At 35.1% G+C, this 15,408-nt stretch overlaps 1 protein-coding gene across 7 annotated transcripts in view; it reads left to right on the top strand.

The window, feature by feature from the left end:
- The window catches only part of SAMD4A (sterile alpha motif domain containing 4A), a 332,472-nt gene extending 317,464 nt beyond the window's left edge, over window positions 1-15,008 (top strand). For 2 of the 7 annotated variants that reach the window (XR_004232060.1, XM_031952983.1), the window contains 2 exons: window positions 728-778; window positions 14,860-15,008. Coding sequence is in view for 5 of the 7 variants with exons in the window: in XM_031952983.1 (XP_031808843.1) it covers window positions 728-778; window positions 14,860-14,885 (77 nt within the window). In the remaining 2 variants the exon portion in view is untranslated. Of the gene's footprint in view, window positions 1-727; window positions 2,536-5,919; window positions 6,522-14,859 lie in introns of those variants that run through there. The other 5 variants (XM_031952984.1, XR_004232059.1, XM_031952985.1 and 2 more) reach the window with 5 other exon arrangements.
- The last annotated feature ends 400 nt before the right edge of the window (window positions 15,009-15,408 follow it).

Raw genomic sequence — 15,408 nt, 5'->3', positions numbered from 1 at the left:
TCATTGTCCCACTATTCAATGCTGCCTGTTAAAGGGAAAAAAGAAATAACGATGGTGGTGATAGAAAAACACTTAGCAGAGTGCCTAGCACATGCTATATAAATGTAATTGTTATTAAATAACATATTTTATAGTCCTGTAAGGTGTGTATTTATTTGGACCTCACAACAGCTTTAGGAGATAGGTGCTATTATTATCTCCATTTTAGAGATGAAGAGATTGAGTGAAGATATTGAGTAACTATTTGCAGCCCACAAATTTTGCCAATAAATGATCCTTCAGTAAATGGGAAAGTTTCTAAAATAAGATCTTTGAAAAGTTATTTACTTCCACATTGTTCCTCAAGGAACTTTCCATGCTTCTGGAAGATGGCTTTTACTGATCATAGAATAAATGGAATGAAAACCTTTGCTTATAAGTTTGAACTTCATTTTAAAAGCCAAAACTGTAAATCCTTCCATAACCCACCAGTAACATCATTGGCTTAGGAAGGTTCGATTTCTGAGACAAAATTATACCTAAAGTTAAGTTTGTAAATATAATAGAAGGGAGATTCTTTAGAGAATGATGGCTAATGCTTATAGAGCCAACCATATATTTGGTAAAGGAGGGTTTGAGCCCAAAGAAAAGCTTTTAATAAGTTTTCATTTTTTTGACCCCTTGAAAATTTATACATTGGCAATAATCCTTTGAGATAGATAACTCAAGTATTATCCTTATTTTGCAGATGAGAATATTGAGACTCAAGGGGATGCAAGGTCTCACTTGGAGTCATACAGTAAGTGTCCAATCCAGAATTTGAAATTGTCTCCTGACTCCAGATGCAGCACACTTTCCACTATGCCATATTTCTTCAGTGAGGTTCACTCATGCCTGCTGGATTCAATAAATTCTCAATTATCCATGGTATGGAAGAAAGACTCAGGGATAATACAAAATGGATAAATGAAAACAAAACTTACCCTTGGGTCACAGATATATTTATACCCACTCCATTCCATTTCTGGTTTAGAATCTTCTAAGTAAATCAGCAAAGGTTATCAGTAAAGCCTTCATAATTATTTAGGAATTTGAGTTCTCTGAGAATAACTGACTTGCACAGTGCTTCTGTTCCCACAGATGCATAATGGTAATAAACATGATTTCACATTAAAATCAATGTGATGTAACTCAAGTCCCATACTCTGGCACTAAATGGATGTTTATATAGCTGTATAATAGCATATGTTTTTTCTGCTTTCACCTGGTATTCTGAATATTTCCATCCCAAGCATCATGCTTTCTAAGAAAACTGCCCTAAGTCCTCAGCCCTGACACTTCCAAGTTCAATTCCTGCTATTGTCAAACCATGCAACTCTTCTTATACAGAAAAGGTCCTTAATTCACAAAACCATGGAGTGAATATGCATTGTCATTTCATTTCAGACCCACTCTAAGGGCACTCTCTTGGGAGATAAGAATTTAGTGGATACTTTGACACCCCCAGGAACTCTGTCACTTCAGCATATCCTCAGTGGTGGCCATGTAATACATCTGAGGGATGATTAGAGATGATATAAATACCAAAAGCTAGGAAACCAGTCCAACACATTTCCCCTAATGTCATCCTCATGTAGCCAAAAAAAAATCAATGTAGAGGAAGGAAAAGGATGAGTGTGGAAGGTAATAAAATGACTAAATAAGAGACTTAAGAGCTCAGGCCTTTGTTTCTAACAGGATCAAAAGGTCATAGAAAAGACTGTAGAAAATCATTTACTACAAAACCCCTCATCTTTTTATCAGGAAAGAAGAATGAAGAGACACCTTAGATTATAAAGCTACCTAGTGGAAAAGTGGGACTTAAATCCAGGTTCTCTTTCAAGACAACCCTTTTTTCAGCACATTTTGATGCCTTTGTTGTTCAGTCATTTTTTAGCCACTTTTCGTGACCCCTTTTGGAATCTTTTTGGCAAAGATACTGTCTTCCAGCTAAATTTTACAGATTTGGAAACTGAGATAAACAGGGTTAAGTGACTTGCTGGAATCACACACCTAGTATTTGATAGATTTAAACTTAGGAAGATAATTTCCTGACTTGTAGAGGGTCTTGGATTTCCATTCCACATCATATATTTTTTACTAAGGTAGTGTTTTTTAAGACATTGTTGTGTGGGTGGATTTTAATAAATGACCCTGGTGGAAAAAAGGGAAAGCACTCTCCCTCTACTTCTTTCTGGCTCAGTTTATGCATGTGTCACAAATCCAAAAGACATAAGGAATACTGAAGTAAATTCATTAGAATTCTGTATTTATACCTATTAGTAACTGACTGTTGAGGATTCTTTGGGGCAACTGGTTTTTCAGCTCCACTAAGACCTATACCAACACATTTACCACATTTGCTCATGGAACTATTGTTAGCTTATGCTGTTATTTTTGTTTGTTTGTTTATGCTTGTTATTTTTTTAACTGAGAATTTTTTTGACCCTCTTACAAAGCTTGTATCTTTTAAAAAACAGATTTGTGTCTATATCTGACTTGGTATGCTTATTTTAATTCAATATACTCTGTAATGTTCTTCTCTAAAATATATTGTTCTCTGGGAGCAGGTTTCTTGGGAGCTTCTGGAGGCAGCCTTAGTTTCAGTTCAGAGTAATAATCACCTCAAATGCAGCCAGCTGTTAAAGTCCAATCCTTTATTGTCTCTTCCAAAATATCCCGGTTAGCTTTCCTTGATTCCCAGAGCTCTTGTTGCTACTCCTTTGCCTCTGCCAGTTTCAGCCTCCAGCTCCCTCTGAATCCAAAGCCTCCAGCTAGCACAATGGTGGAATATTGAATGGATCTGACTCCTCCTCCGAGAGAGTGGGCTTGTGGGAGCTGTGACCACTGAATTCTGTCTTGTGAATCTCCCGAAGTCTCTAGTTGGCTTGTATAGGAGCTGCTTATATATTATCTCTTAAAGGTGTGAATTCCAAAGGTGTGAACCAAATACATAAGCATTGTTTCTATCAATTCCAGTGACCTAGCACCCTGTTTCAAGTTCTGGCCCATAACATCTCCTGCTTTTTGATTTAGAACTTAGGTGATCATGACTTCCCTGACTGCTCAAAAAAGAAGTGAAAACCCCATAAAAAGGAAGTGGTCACACCCTCCCTCACTTCTGAGAAAGGGAGGTAAAAACACCAAAAGAAATGGGACATCAAATCAGATTAGTGGGTTTCTGAAGGGGCTCACTCTTTAAAACAGGTATACATAAATCCATCAATATGGGAGGTATTACACATAATTACATAAATTACATAAGCACATAGCAATATAATACAGGCTAGAAGTGATATAACAAATTAGATGAATCACCATGAGGAAGTATATATGTCCATAAGTCCTAGAAATAGTCCAAAAGAAATCCATTGTCCATTTGTTCATGTCCAGTAATCCAATAATTCCTGCTAATTTTGAAGTCCTGCAATAGTCTCATCAACAATTTTTCATCTCAAGGAATCCAATGATTCCTGCTGGTTTTCAAGTCCTGCAACAGTCTCATCTTGTGTTAGGAATTCCAATGATTCCTGCAGATTTTAAAGTTCTTTAACAGTCTCATTATCAGCCATGCTCCTTCAGTGTCAGATGCTTTTTAGGTCTTCTTGTTTGTTTTGAGCTCGTTGCCACTCATCTGTTTCCTTCTCCATCTGTAGGAATTCAAGCAAATCCTTTCTCCCAAATCCATCTAATTCTCTTCTATTTACCACTTTCTAGATCTCTCCTCATCTGGCAATTACTTTGGAGATGTTTGCTGGACACTGCCTTGTTGGTTTAAAAAGCCTGTATTCTCCAATTGTAATCCCTTTCTGCCATCTGATTGCTTTTCTGTTGATTGATCACATCAGAGTATTGAGTTTCTAAAGGTATAACTTTGGCTGCCATTATTATGCCCCACCTATCTTTTCTGATATCTTGGGGCTGGGGCCTGCCTTTCATTTCCCTGTGTCAATCTACATTCTGAGGCCCAGTGGAAGCCTAGGTTGCATTTTGGACATGGGGTTTGGGGTTTTATTCTCTCACCCTGTCCTCTCTATCTCTATATCTGCATTATCTGCACTGGACTCTCAGATGTCCTACTTTTCCATGCTGAAAACATTGACGAGTTTTTCTAGAAGTCCCTTGCCAAGAGGGACCCTATCTTCCTATGTTCATCATAGTCTGGGTATAATAAGTTTGTGCTCATGTCTTATGATCTCCTCTAAAGGAACATTTTTGTGTAGTCCCCATATAATTCTTTTGCAAATCTCAATTAGCATTTTCCTTAGATGTCTGGTCATTATTTCTGTAGCTGCATTTTCTCCAATGATTCTTGTGACAGCTATCTGCAAATGTCTCACAAAATCTACAAAGGGTTCATTGGGACCTTTATTTTTGTGAAGGCTTTACCTTCATCTTTATGTCCAGGGAGGAACCCCCCCCCCCAAGCTTTTATTGCAGCCTTAGATATTTGCTCATACACTGTTATGGGACGAGTGCAACATTTTTTCAAATCCTTAATTTTTTCCAGATAAAAAGGAGTGTATCTTCTCCTTTTTTGACCTGGAGTCAAACTCTTCAATCATAGGGTATGCATTTATAAAATCAGATACATCCTGTCCTTCATTTTTTGCTTTAACCAATGCCTTTTCTAATCTTGTCACAGGTTGCTTCATAGGAGGTGCTGAATGTGTTTCTGCCTCTCCCCATCCTCCTCCTCCCTCTACCCATGAAGGGTTAATTGAGGGAGGGAAGTTAGGGGATAGGAAATGATCTAATTTCTCCTGCTGTGAATTCTTATCTTATTATTCATCCTTTTCACCTAGTTTAGTTGGCACCTCCCCCTCCTGCTCTTCTTTTTCCTTATTCTAACACTTAATTTCCTAAAGCCAGTTGTATTAAATTATATATCGTGTGTCTTTGGAAATTGAGTCAGGTCCATTTTTATTGTAGAATTGACAAAGTTGCTCTCCTACTAATTTCCATTCCTCTAGATCCAATTCTTTTTCCATAGGGAACGAAGGAGATGTGTACTGTACAGTTTCTAAAAGTTCAGTGATCTGTTCCCAAATTATAATCAAATGTAGGCTTTTCATAACCCTGACAATGCTCTCTAAACAGTTTCCTTAAAGGTTGTTTTCTTCTAAATATCTGTCCTATTTCAGCTGAAATTCTACTTTAGCTCTTTTAATAAAGTTTCCTTATTCTAATCACCCTAATTTCTGGGTCACAGATGAAGGTTCTTGGTCCCCATGTTCAGGTGCCAAAATGTAATGCTCTTCTCTTTAAAATATTGTTCTCTGGGAGCAGGTTTCTTGGGGAGCTTCTGGAGGCAGCCTTAGTTTCAGTTCAGAGTAATAATCACCTCAAAAGCTGTTAAAGTCCAATCCTTTATTGTCTCTTCCAAAATATCCTGGTTAGCTTTCCTTGATTCCCAGAGCTCCTGTTGCTACTCCTTTGCCTCTGCCAGCTTCAGCCTCATTTATATATAACATTTTAAGGCTAGCAAAACATTTTACACATAATATCTTCACAGCAATCCTGCGGGATAAGTTCAATTATTCCCATTGGCAGTTGAGACATAGTTGTTTAGTTGACTAGTCATGTCTGACTCTTTGTGAGCCTTTTTTGCATTCTTGGCAAAAATACTAGAATGGTTTGCCATTTACTTCAACTTTATTACAAACAGTATTAAGTAATTTGCCCAGAGTTACACAGCTAGTAGAAATGAACAGGAAAAGGTGAAAGAAGCCAATCATAGATAATTTCCATGTTGTCAGAGGAGAATACTGAAATTTCTAAAAAGCTTTAACTACCTCCAAAGAATGTCAAATTGTCAAAAAGATTTCATAGAAGAACTCAAATACTTTAAAAACTAAATAAGAGATTAAGGGGAGGAAATGGTATTTTTTTTAAATCCAGGAAAAACAAGATTATGAAAAATCAACCAACTGGGAAAGGAAATCCAGAATCTACAACTTCTTAAGAATTGGAAATTGGGCAAGGGAAACCAGCAAAGTGATGAGACCAAGTAATAACAAAATATAAGGAAGGAAAAAATAGAAGATAATGTGAAGTATCCCATAAGAAATCAAGAGCAAACATAATAGAACTACCTAAAAGCTACAATAAAAAAATACAAAAATTCAAGAAATAAAATTATCCTGAAGTTTTTGAATAAGAAGGGAAAAAATGGAAAAAATCCACCAATAACCATCTGGAAGAGAACCAAGAAGGAAAACCTATAGTGATATCATAGCTAAATTCTGAAACCTCCAGATGAAGGAGAAAATAGTATGAGCAACAAGAAAAAAACAATTCAAATATGGCAGAGCCATAGTTAGAATCATATATAATCTAGCAGCAACTATACTACAAAACCACGGATTTCGGGATACTATATATCGTAGAGCAAAAGAATTGAAGTTGAGGCCAAAAATTTCATGCCCAGCAAAGTTAAGCATAATCTTGAACAAAAAAGAAAAAGAAGAAAGAAGAAAAAAAAGGATATTCAAGGAATTACTAGAATTTCAGGATTTTGTTTCAAAAAGACCTGAACTTAATAGAAAAAGATAAAAATTAAAGATTTAATTACAAAGAATTCAATAAATTGTTTACTTTTTATATGTAGACATGTAAACCATGTCTAAGACTGTCATTAGTAATGGGGTAGTTTGAAAGAAAGATTACAGTATTGCTGAGTAGGATGTGATACTAAAAAGTAAAACCATGTAGGGAATGATAAAAAGAGTAATTAGGCTATACAACTGCGTACAAGAGGAATTAGATGGGGGAGAAAAGCTGGTAATCCTGCTTTCATTTGAGAATGAATTAGAGATGGGACAATATGTTAATTTTATGTGTGTGTATATTATATATATATACATATAATATGGATATAATATATATGCATATATATGTATATATGTATAAAAGTCTTCTAAATTCAGAAAGAAGAGGGTAAGGGAATAAAAAAGGGGAAAAGGATAAGGGAAGTATTTTTTAGAGGAAACCCCATTCACATCAGATTTGGGTTAAAGAGAAAACAACATATACAATTAGAAGGGAATAAAAAGTCTTCAAAATTTATAAAGAAGGGTGACAGAACAGGATGAAGGGATTATAGAAAGGTGGGTGTATAGATTAACAGGAAAGGAATAGAGAACAACATATTTAGAAGGGTATAAGTCTTCTGAATTCTAAATTCAAATAGAAACAAATGAATAAGGTGTGGGAAAGATAAAGGGATTCTTGGAAGTGGGGTAGTTAATTGGACAAAGTGTGGGTAGAAGTAGAAGAATCAGGAGGGATAGGAATAGTAAGGAAAACAGGAAGGAGAAAAAAACAAAGTTATAGCTTAAAATGTGAATTGAATGAATCCACCCATAAAATTTCTATTTTTCTACATAGAGTAAAATTTTGAATTTAATAATGTGTTGCTTTCAGAAAATGTTACAAAAATGAAAGATACACACAAAGTTCAGGAATAGAATTTATTGTGTAAAAAAAGGGGGGAAAGTAATCAGTCTCAAACAAAGTTAAAGCTAAAATAGATTTAATCAAAAGAAAAACTACACAATGTCAGCCATATTATTGTTTTAGACTATAATAACTAAACAGTATAAAGTTGGAATATTGCCATTGTATAAGAAATGATGAGACAGAATTTAGAGGAGGTGAATTTAGAAACATATGGAAAGACTTGGATTTATGAAGATGCTAATCTATCTTCAGAGAAACAGGATGGTAGAAATAAGCAAAATACAGTGTTACATCTAAGCATATAATATATATGTGTATGATTATAGATATACATGTACATGTGTATTTGCATGCATATGTATGTGCATGTGTGTGTGTGTATCCATGCTTAATTGGTAGTCGTAAAGGGCAGAAAAAGGGGAGGAAATAATGTAAAAAAAAAAAAAAAAAAAAAAAAAGCATAGCAGAGAACAAAAAATCTACAAGGAAGCAAAGAAAAGATGGCTCTAAACACTATGCAATCTTGATTACACAGGGTCTCTTGAAATGGAAATTATTGCTTTATATTTTGAATTCTCTCATGTTCTGCTGTGTACATGGCATTTATTCTTTAGACTAAATCATAAGAATTGAGAAAAGGTCATTGGCTCTAATGATAATTTGGAGAAAGCAGTTTCAATTAAGTATTGAGATTAGCATTCAGAGATTAAAAAGTGAGAAAGTGGAAACAATAAGAAAGGTAAACTTTTCCTAGAAAAAGTCCAAACTTCTCAATATAACATTTGACACCCTAAAATTTGGTTCCAACCTAAACTTCACTACTACTTCCCAGCAGGAACTCTTGACTTCAGCAGACAGGTGAAGCTTCTCATTTTTATAGGCCTTTTCTCTACCTCCAATTTGTGTTCATTCTGGTTTTTTTGTACCATTGTACAAGCCCCTTTATCTAAATCCTTGTTAAGCTCAGCTGTGACTTGAATACTTTTTTTTTCCCTTTTGCAAAAAGGTGGTACAGTAGGTAGACTGATGGCTTTGGAGTCAGGAAGATTCATCTTTCTGAGTTCAAATCTGACTTCAGACACTTTACAAGTTGTGACACCCAGGGCAAATCAAAAATGATCTCCAGGATGGAAATGACAAATCACTCCAATACGACTCCAGTATGTCCAGGGGACATGACTAAAACAACTGAACTGTCTGTCAGCAGCAACACAGTTAGTGTCAGAACCAAGATTCAAATTGAGGTCCTGATTCACATTATTGTTTAGCTATATGTAACTCAATGTAAACTCATATTTATTTCCAAACCCATCCTTCTGAAGGTACCACTATTCTTCTGGTTACCCAGGTTCACAACCTTAAAATCTCAAGCTCAATTCTGCACACCCCCTAATGTACTCACATATTGGATCAGCTGCCAAATTACAATTATCTTCTGAGAGAAATTGTTTTCTATTATATTAATGACCAATTAAGATTGAGGTTTTTCCTTTCTCTTTCCTCATTCAGAGGCTAGCCCTTGCAGCCCAGTCTGTTTTTGAAGGACCTGATGATAGATGAGAATGCTCAAATCCTCAAATCAAATGTTCTGTGATATTGAATGAGACTCCATCAACTAGAATTTCTTACAAACAGAATCTAATCTAGGTGAATTCTTGCCCTTAGGAAATGTCTATGAGCTTGCAGCTTTCATTAGAGTCTAGGAGATCCCAACTTATGAAGGAGAAAAAAAACAACCAGAGCAGTCTGGATACAGATGGATTACTTTGTAAAAACTGCTGAAGTCAACAGAGTCAACATTCTCATCAAGAGGAGCTGAAGTTGTTGTTTTTTGGGGGGGTTTTTGGCCAGGCAAATGGGGTTAAGTGATTTGTCCAGAATTATACAGCTAGGATATGAGGCTGACTTTGAACTCAGGTCTTTCTGATTCCAGGGCTAGTTAGTATTCTATCTAATGTGCCATCTAGCTGATCTTTCTCATGAGAGTTTTGAAGTAGGATGAAAATATTTGGAAGAGTCACTGTGGAGTGTGTTAGTAATAATAAGGTAGGTATAGAAGGATTGCCTAAAAGCAATGAAGGCCTGATTAAGAATGTGTGACATACTTTCATAGTGGAGCTAGTTAGAATGGTTGCATGATTTTCTCTATATTTATTTAGCAGAATATATATGTAGGAGTGAAAGTGGCCAATGATAGGCATGATCTTCAGGACTTGGCAGGGTATTATCAGTGAAATAATAAGAGGGATAGGAATTTAAAAGAGGATAGTGAAAAGTTTAATTGGTTCACCAAAGGATCAAGAAGGGGAAAAAGAAAAAAGCTGCCAGCACAGAAGGAATTAAAGAACAAAGGGATTAAAGGACACAATGTGGAATAATATAATTTTGTTAGGAAAGGCATGAGAAGTCACTAAGTTATTGTCAGAGAAGGAGTTACTTATCCAGAGTTACATAACCAGTTATTATCTAACACCAGATTTTGATGGTAAGATCAGGGGTAGATCATCATTGTAAGCAGCTCAGGTGGGTAAAGAAATAGCTTGTAGGAATGTGAGTTGATTTAAGAACTGAGTGGTTAAGATATTTTGGGGAAGAGTCAATATGTATGTTGAAGTCTTTTAGCATGAAGCAGTAATTGTGGAAGAGAAAAAAACTGTTAGAGATGTATTATTATTAAGGAAGGAAAGAAGGGGAATTACCAGGTGTGTTGTAGAAAACAGTTACCAGAATTTTAATTGGGGTGGTAGAGATGAATTATATAAAACTCAAAGGTGAAGCGATTACTGAATGATGGAGGTATGAAGAGAACCTGGAAGTGGAATGGTGTTTCTTTTGGTTCTTCTCATACAACAGGCAATCTTCCACTACTGTCTCTTTTGCTCTAAGTCCAGGGGTCCTCAAACTTTTTAAATAGGGGACCAGTTCACTGTCCCTCAGACTGTTGAAGGGCTGGACTATAGTAAAAAACAAAAACTTTGTTTTGTGGGCCTTTAAATAAAGAAACTTCATGGCCATTGGTGAGGGGGATAATCGTCCTCAGCTGCGTAGTTTGAGGACCCCTACGAATCTCTCTGGGGCCTAAGCAGAATGCCCAATTCTCCTAAGGACTTAGAAGGCCTGACTTAATTACATCATTCTTCCTGAAAGCTTCATTTCATGATTATATTTTTTTATTTAATTTTTAATTTATGAACTAAAACATTTCTATAATATAATATAATAAAAATTGCACAGTTACACGTGCAATTCTACTAATTCTACTATTTACAACTTGCTATTCCTTTCAAATACACAATGAAGTTATGTAAATTTCTTTTTACCTTTTGTCTTCCTGCCCCTTCCCACCCTAGAGATGGCCACCATTAGACATAAATGGGGGTATATAAATATATTATATACAATATATATACACATATAGACACATGTATATGTAAATTTATTCTATACATACATTTATCAGTTCTTTCTTTGGACACAAATAGGAATCTTCATCTATCTTTTATGGTTAATTTGGATATTTATAATAACCAAAATAACTTATTCAAAGTTATTCTTAAAGTATTACTATTACTATATACAATGTTCTCTTGGTTCTGCTCATTTTCTCTTTGTAATTTTATGCAATTCTTTCCATGTTTTTCTAAAATTATTGAGCTCATCAGTTCTTAAAGCACAGTTATATTCCATCACAATCATATTTCACAACTTGTTCCGTCATTCCCCGATTGATGGACATCTCTGCAATTTCACTTCTTTGCCACTTCAATGAAAACTACTACAAACATTTTAGAACTTTTGCTTTTTTCCTAATCACCTTTAGAAATAGACCTAGTAATGGTATTGCTGAGTCAAAAGGCTTCCTTTCACTAAAGACAGCTTGTATTACCATCCTGTTGTGAACTCTGCTTTCTTGTACTGAGCTTTTGGTATTCCAACCTTAAGATAGTAGTCATCCTTTTATTTTCATTTTTGAATTCTTTTGAGATGCTTTGCCTTTTGAGAAGATACTGATCATAATCATACATCTTTATTCTTTTATATATGAGTTTACATTCTGTTCTGGTGTTATCCTATTTACATTTCCATTTGGAAATGTCATCAAAATACAAAACACTTTCTAGGCTCTTTTAATCTCCTTATTGTAGCAATTAACATGGCTTAAGCTTATTGTTGGTGTTAAATTCAATTCTTTTATTATTTCCTAATTCTGATTTTTACATACTTTAGATAATTTAGGTTTCAATCATTTTATTTACTCTCTATATTATGGACCACAAAAAAGATCTAATTTTAAACAAAAGAAAACTGAACTAAAAAAAAAAAAAGAAAAAGAAAACTGAGGCAGAGCTCTGAGTTATCATTAGGGAAACCAATGTTCCTTAAGCAATTGGATCCAAGACTTCTTCATGGTTAAGGATCCCTCTACTTGGACTCAGGTCCTTTTTATAGAAATTGAAAGATCACTAAAAATAGAATGAGACAATATAATTCATGAGTGGTTAGGTCTAAAAGTAAGAGACTCATATATTCGACTAAAAAAAGGATTTTTTTTTGATCAAGAAAAATGTATCAATCATTACTACTTTGTCAGCAGCATTCTCAGACCTCCACAGTCCAGCTCAAAAGAGTTTTCCACCTGCTTGCAATATTCTAGGACAAAATTGTAAAATTTCAAGCACAGCTCTCATAGGACACTTGTAGGAGTTGGAAGTGAATGGGTGATACTAATACCCATACCTACCTCTAATACAAGTTAATATAGACCCAAGTATAAATCTATCCCCTAACCCAAATATTAGTAATATAATGATAATACATAATTAATTATAACCTATACAAGTCCAAATTTAACAGTCTTAACTAAATCTAACAGTTCTGTCATAATTTACTAAAATAATCATATTAAGTCACAATGAACTAAGTAAATACTGATTGAACTGAGTAGGGGCATCAAAATTCTCACATCTTTTTCTCATTGTTGAGAATGTTCTCAAGTCTTGAAAACTGCCTTTTTTTCATTGTTTAAAAAAAAAAAAAAGTTACTAGCTATGTGACCATGGTCTGACTGTAAACAGACATCAGATTCAAAGATTCTCTCTTCATCTTTCATTCTGTTATTGGGTGTTTATCATGTTTAGAACCTACTTAACATATTGCTTCTATATTCATAATTTAGAGGCAAATGGCTTATATTCTTTAAGTCCTTGGCTTTTCTCATTTCTTTATCATAACCATACTTTCACATATATTTCACCCCAATTTCACTTTTTCCTGCTTTTGCATTGATATTACCAAGCATCAAGAAGTCTTAAGTCAAACAAGGGTTGATGGAAAGCTACTAAATGTTTTTTTTGTTATTATTATTCCAAAGTTAGATAAATTCATTTTTAATGAGATCCCAAAGCTGAAGATCTAAATTATAGTTTAAATCTCGAGAACTGTCTTTGCCCACCTGTGTGGAATGGAAAGATGAAATGAAGAACTTACAGGGATTTGTGAATGCTTTTTCTTTATTTTATTTTCATTATTTCTGTATCTCCCTATGACTTATGTGTAGGCCTCTATTTACTTAAACCTAGGCCAGTTACAGACATAATAGTTTAAACACTGTCAGCTTAGTTATCTGCTAATTTGTGGTTTCCTAAAAAGCAGGTAATTTCAGGGAAACTAAAACTTTCCATTCCCATCTTTTTTTTTTTTGGCAGTGATATTGTGTGGAAAGGCGAAGAATTTACAGATTAAGCACATATTGATCAGAGACTGTTAACTAAAGTAGCTCAGGCCTATAGGCCCCAGTCACGTGATTTTAGATGAGACCTGGACTGCATTCCATTGTCCAAAGAAGGAATTAAGTGGCCAAAGCTATATATCACCTTTTTCGCTGCATTCCACTGACCAAATAGAGGGATAAAGGTTTATGTGACCAATCACATAAGGGTGGGATTTTGAGGGTTCTTTGTCTGAAATGTGTAAAAGTTGTAAGCATCTTCAAGTGAATGACTCTCCTCCTGTGGGTATCCTTGCTGTCCTTTCGAGCCCACAGGCCAGGACAGTCCACTTCTCGAGATTCTAATAAATTCTTTCTGTGCATCATTTGGAGCGACTCCTGAGTAGTCAGTTTGGGTAGGTGCAATTGCCCCAAACAATATCCAATTAGGAGACACCACACTTCTTAATGCTTTCTAATTTGTGGTATAATCTCTTGTAACAAAAACAGCATGTACTGACTGAGTCTTGGACCCTTCTACTGTGAGTCCCTTTATTTTTTCAAAGCTGCCCAGCCACTTATGAGTTACTGTAATAAACAACCTTTTCTGCTTTCTACTTTGAGTGAACTCTGAGTAGTCATTTTGTGTAGGGTCTTTTGTGTCCCCCACACAACCTACCCTAGTATATCAGACATCGGGGCAATGTGTTCAAAACTGCATAAAATGATCAAGACCAGGGCCTTTATATCATAGCTTTGAATGCAATCACTTTAAGATGTCAGTGATTTTTTAAATATGTATATATAGTGTAAAAGCTATTTTCCTTTTATAAATAATGTTGGTGAAGGGTATGAGAGAAATACAATACTAGATTTGTAAATTATTAAGTGTTAACTCCACATTCTACATGGTGAAGAGAAGTAGGGCTCAAAAAAAGGGTGAATTTGAGTAATTGTGAAGATTTTATCAATTCTTGGAAAATGTCTATAATATTTCATTTCAGCAACTAATTTTGGCATATAAACAGCAATTATTTCCTGGTGGTCTTATCATTAATATTATAACACATGATGGCCAAATGTACTGTAAAATAAAGCTTCTTGTCACTTTAGAGCATACTATAAAATCAATGCAAATCAAATCCTTTTATTGCCTCTCCAAAGAGTGTTTTCTGAGCCATTTCTTAGCTGTATCTTCTTATGGTTTTAGTTATAAAAGAGCAAATATATTTCTCTGGCCTTAGGAGTTGTTTTTTCCTCTGGATCCTACAAAGTCTATCACAAACTCATAAAGTCACCTATCATTTGGGTTCTCCTTATAGGCAAATATACTTTGGAATTGCAAAATAGACAAATCACCTTTCTATCAAATCTTTGTAAAAATAATTTAATTTATTGTCTTTGGGCATTTTTCTCTCCCCCTAATAGAATGTAAGCTCTATGAGGGCAGGAATCATTTTATTTTTAAATCTTTGTGATGAGATAAGCAGAGGCTTTTGGTTGTTAGTGATAAACATACAGTCCTCCAAGGAAGCAAACTGATCAGTAGATAATACAAATATTAAACAGGATATTGGCCATAGAATGATAGCAGAGACTTTCCCCAAAATGGCATCTGCATATAACCATACTTCACTTACACCCAGGCTCACTGAATTCTCTTGTCTTTCAAGTTTGTGACTTGCCACCTTTCCACTAATTGATCAGAAGCCCTCCTACCCTATGAAGAACTATTCTCCAATCTGGCTGGGCTGCTGCCTCCCTGAAGGAGATCCAGTGAGTGCCTTACTCCACATACCCAAATAAACACCTTTGAGTTGGAGATTGTCTGAGCCTGAATTATTTTGAAGATGACACTGAAACACATGCAGGTTACTTCAATATTTTGTTGGCCCAATCAGGAAAAGTCTTTTGATTCTGATCCTCTCCAACTCAAGATAAGATAGTCAACTGGAAAAGGGTAGCATGAAGTTTTCTGAATCCTAGTGATGTGTTTTGGGAGAACAATTTCAGCACCAAATGATATGTTCAATTCTTAGTTCAAAATGATGAGTTTGAGGTACAGCACCAAATATTGAGATAAATTCAGGCATCAGATGTTGGGGTTCGGTCATATGAAGAATTCTCAATGACCATTCTCTTTGGCAAAAGGTAGATTTATTTATGAGAAGAGGTTACAGACAAAATGAAGAGATACAATAGACACCAGGAATAGTAAATAT

Source organism: Sarcophilus harrisii, chromosome 2 (genome assembly GCF_902635505.1).
Source record: "Sarcophilus harrisii chromosome 2, mSarHar1.11, whole genome shotgun sequence".
Classification (NCBI taxonomy): Eukaryota; Metazoa; Chordata; class Mammalia; order Dasyuromorphia; family Dasyuridae; genus Sarcophilus; species Sarcophilus harrisii.
The sequence above is the reverse complement of the archived record's forward strand: the minus strand, read 5'-3'. Positions and strand labels throughout refer to the sequence as shown.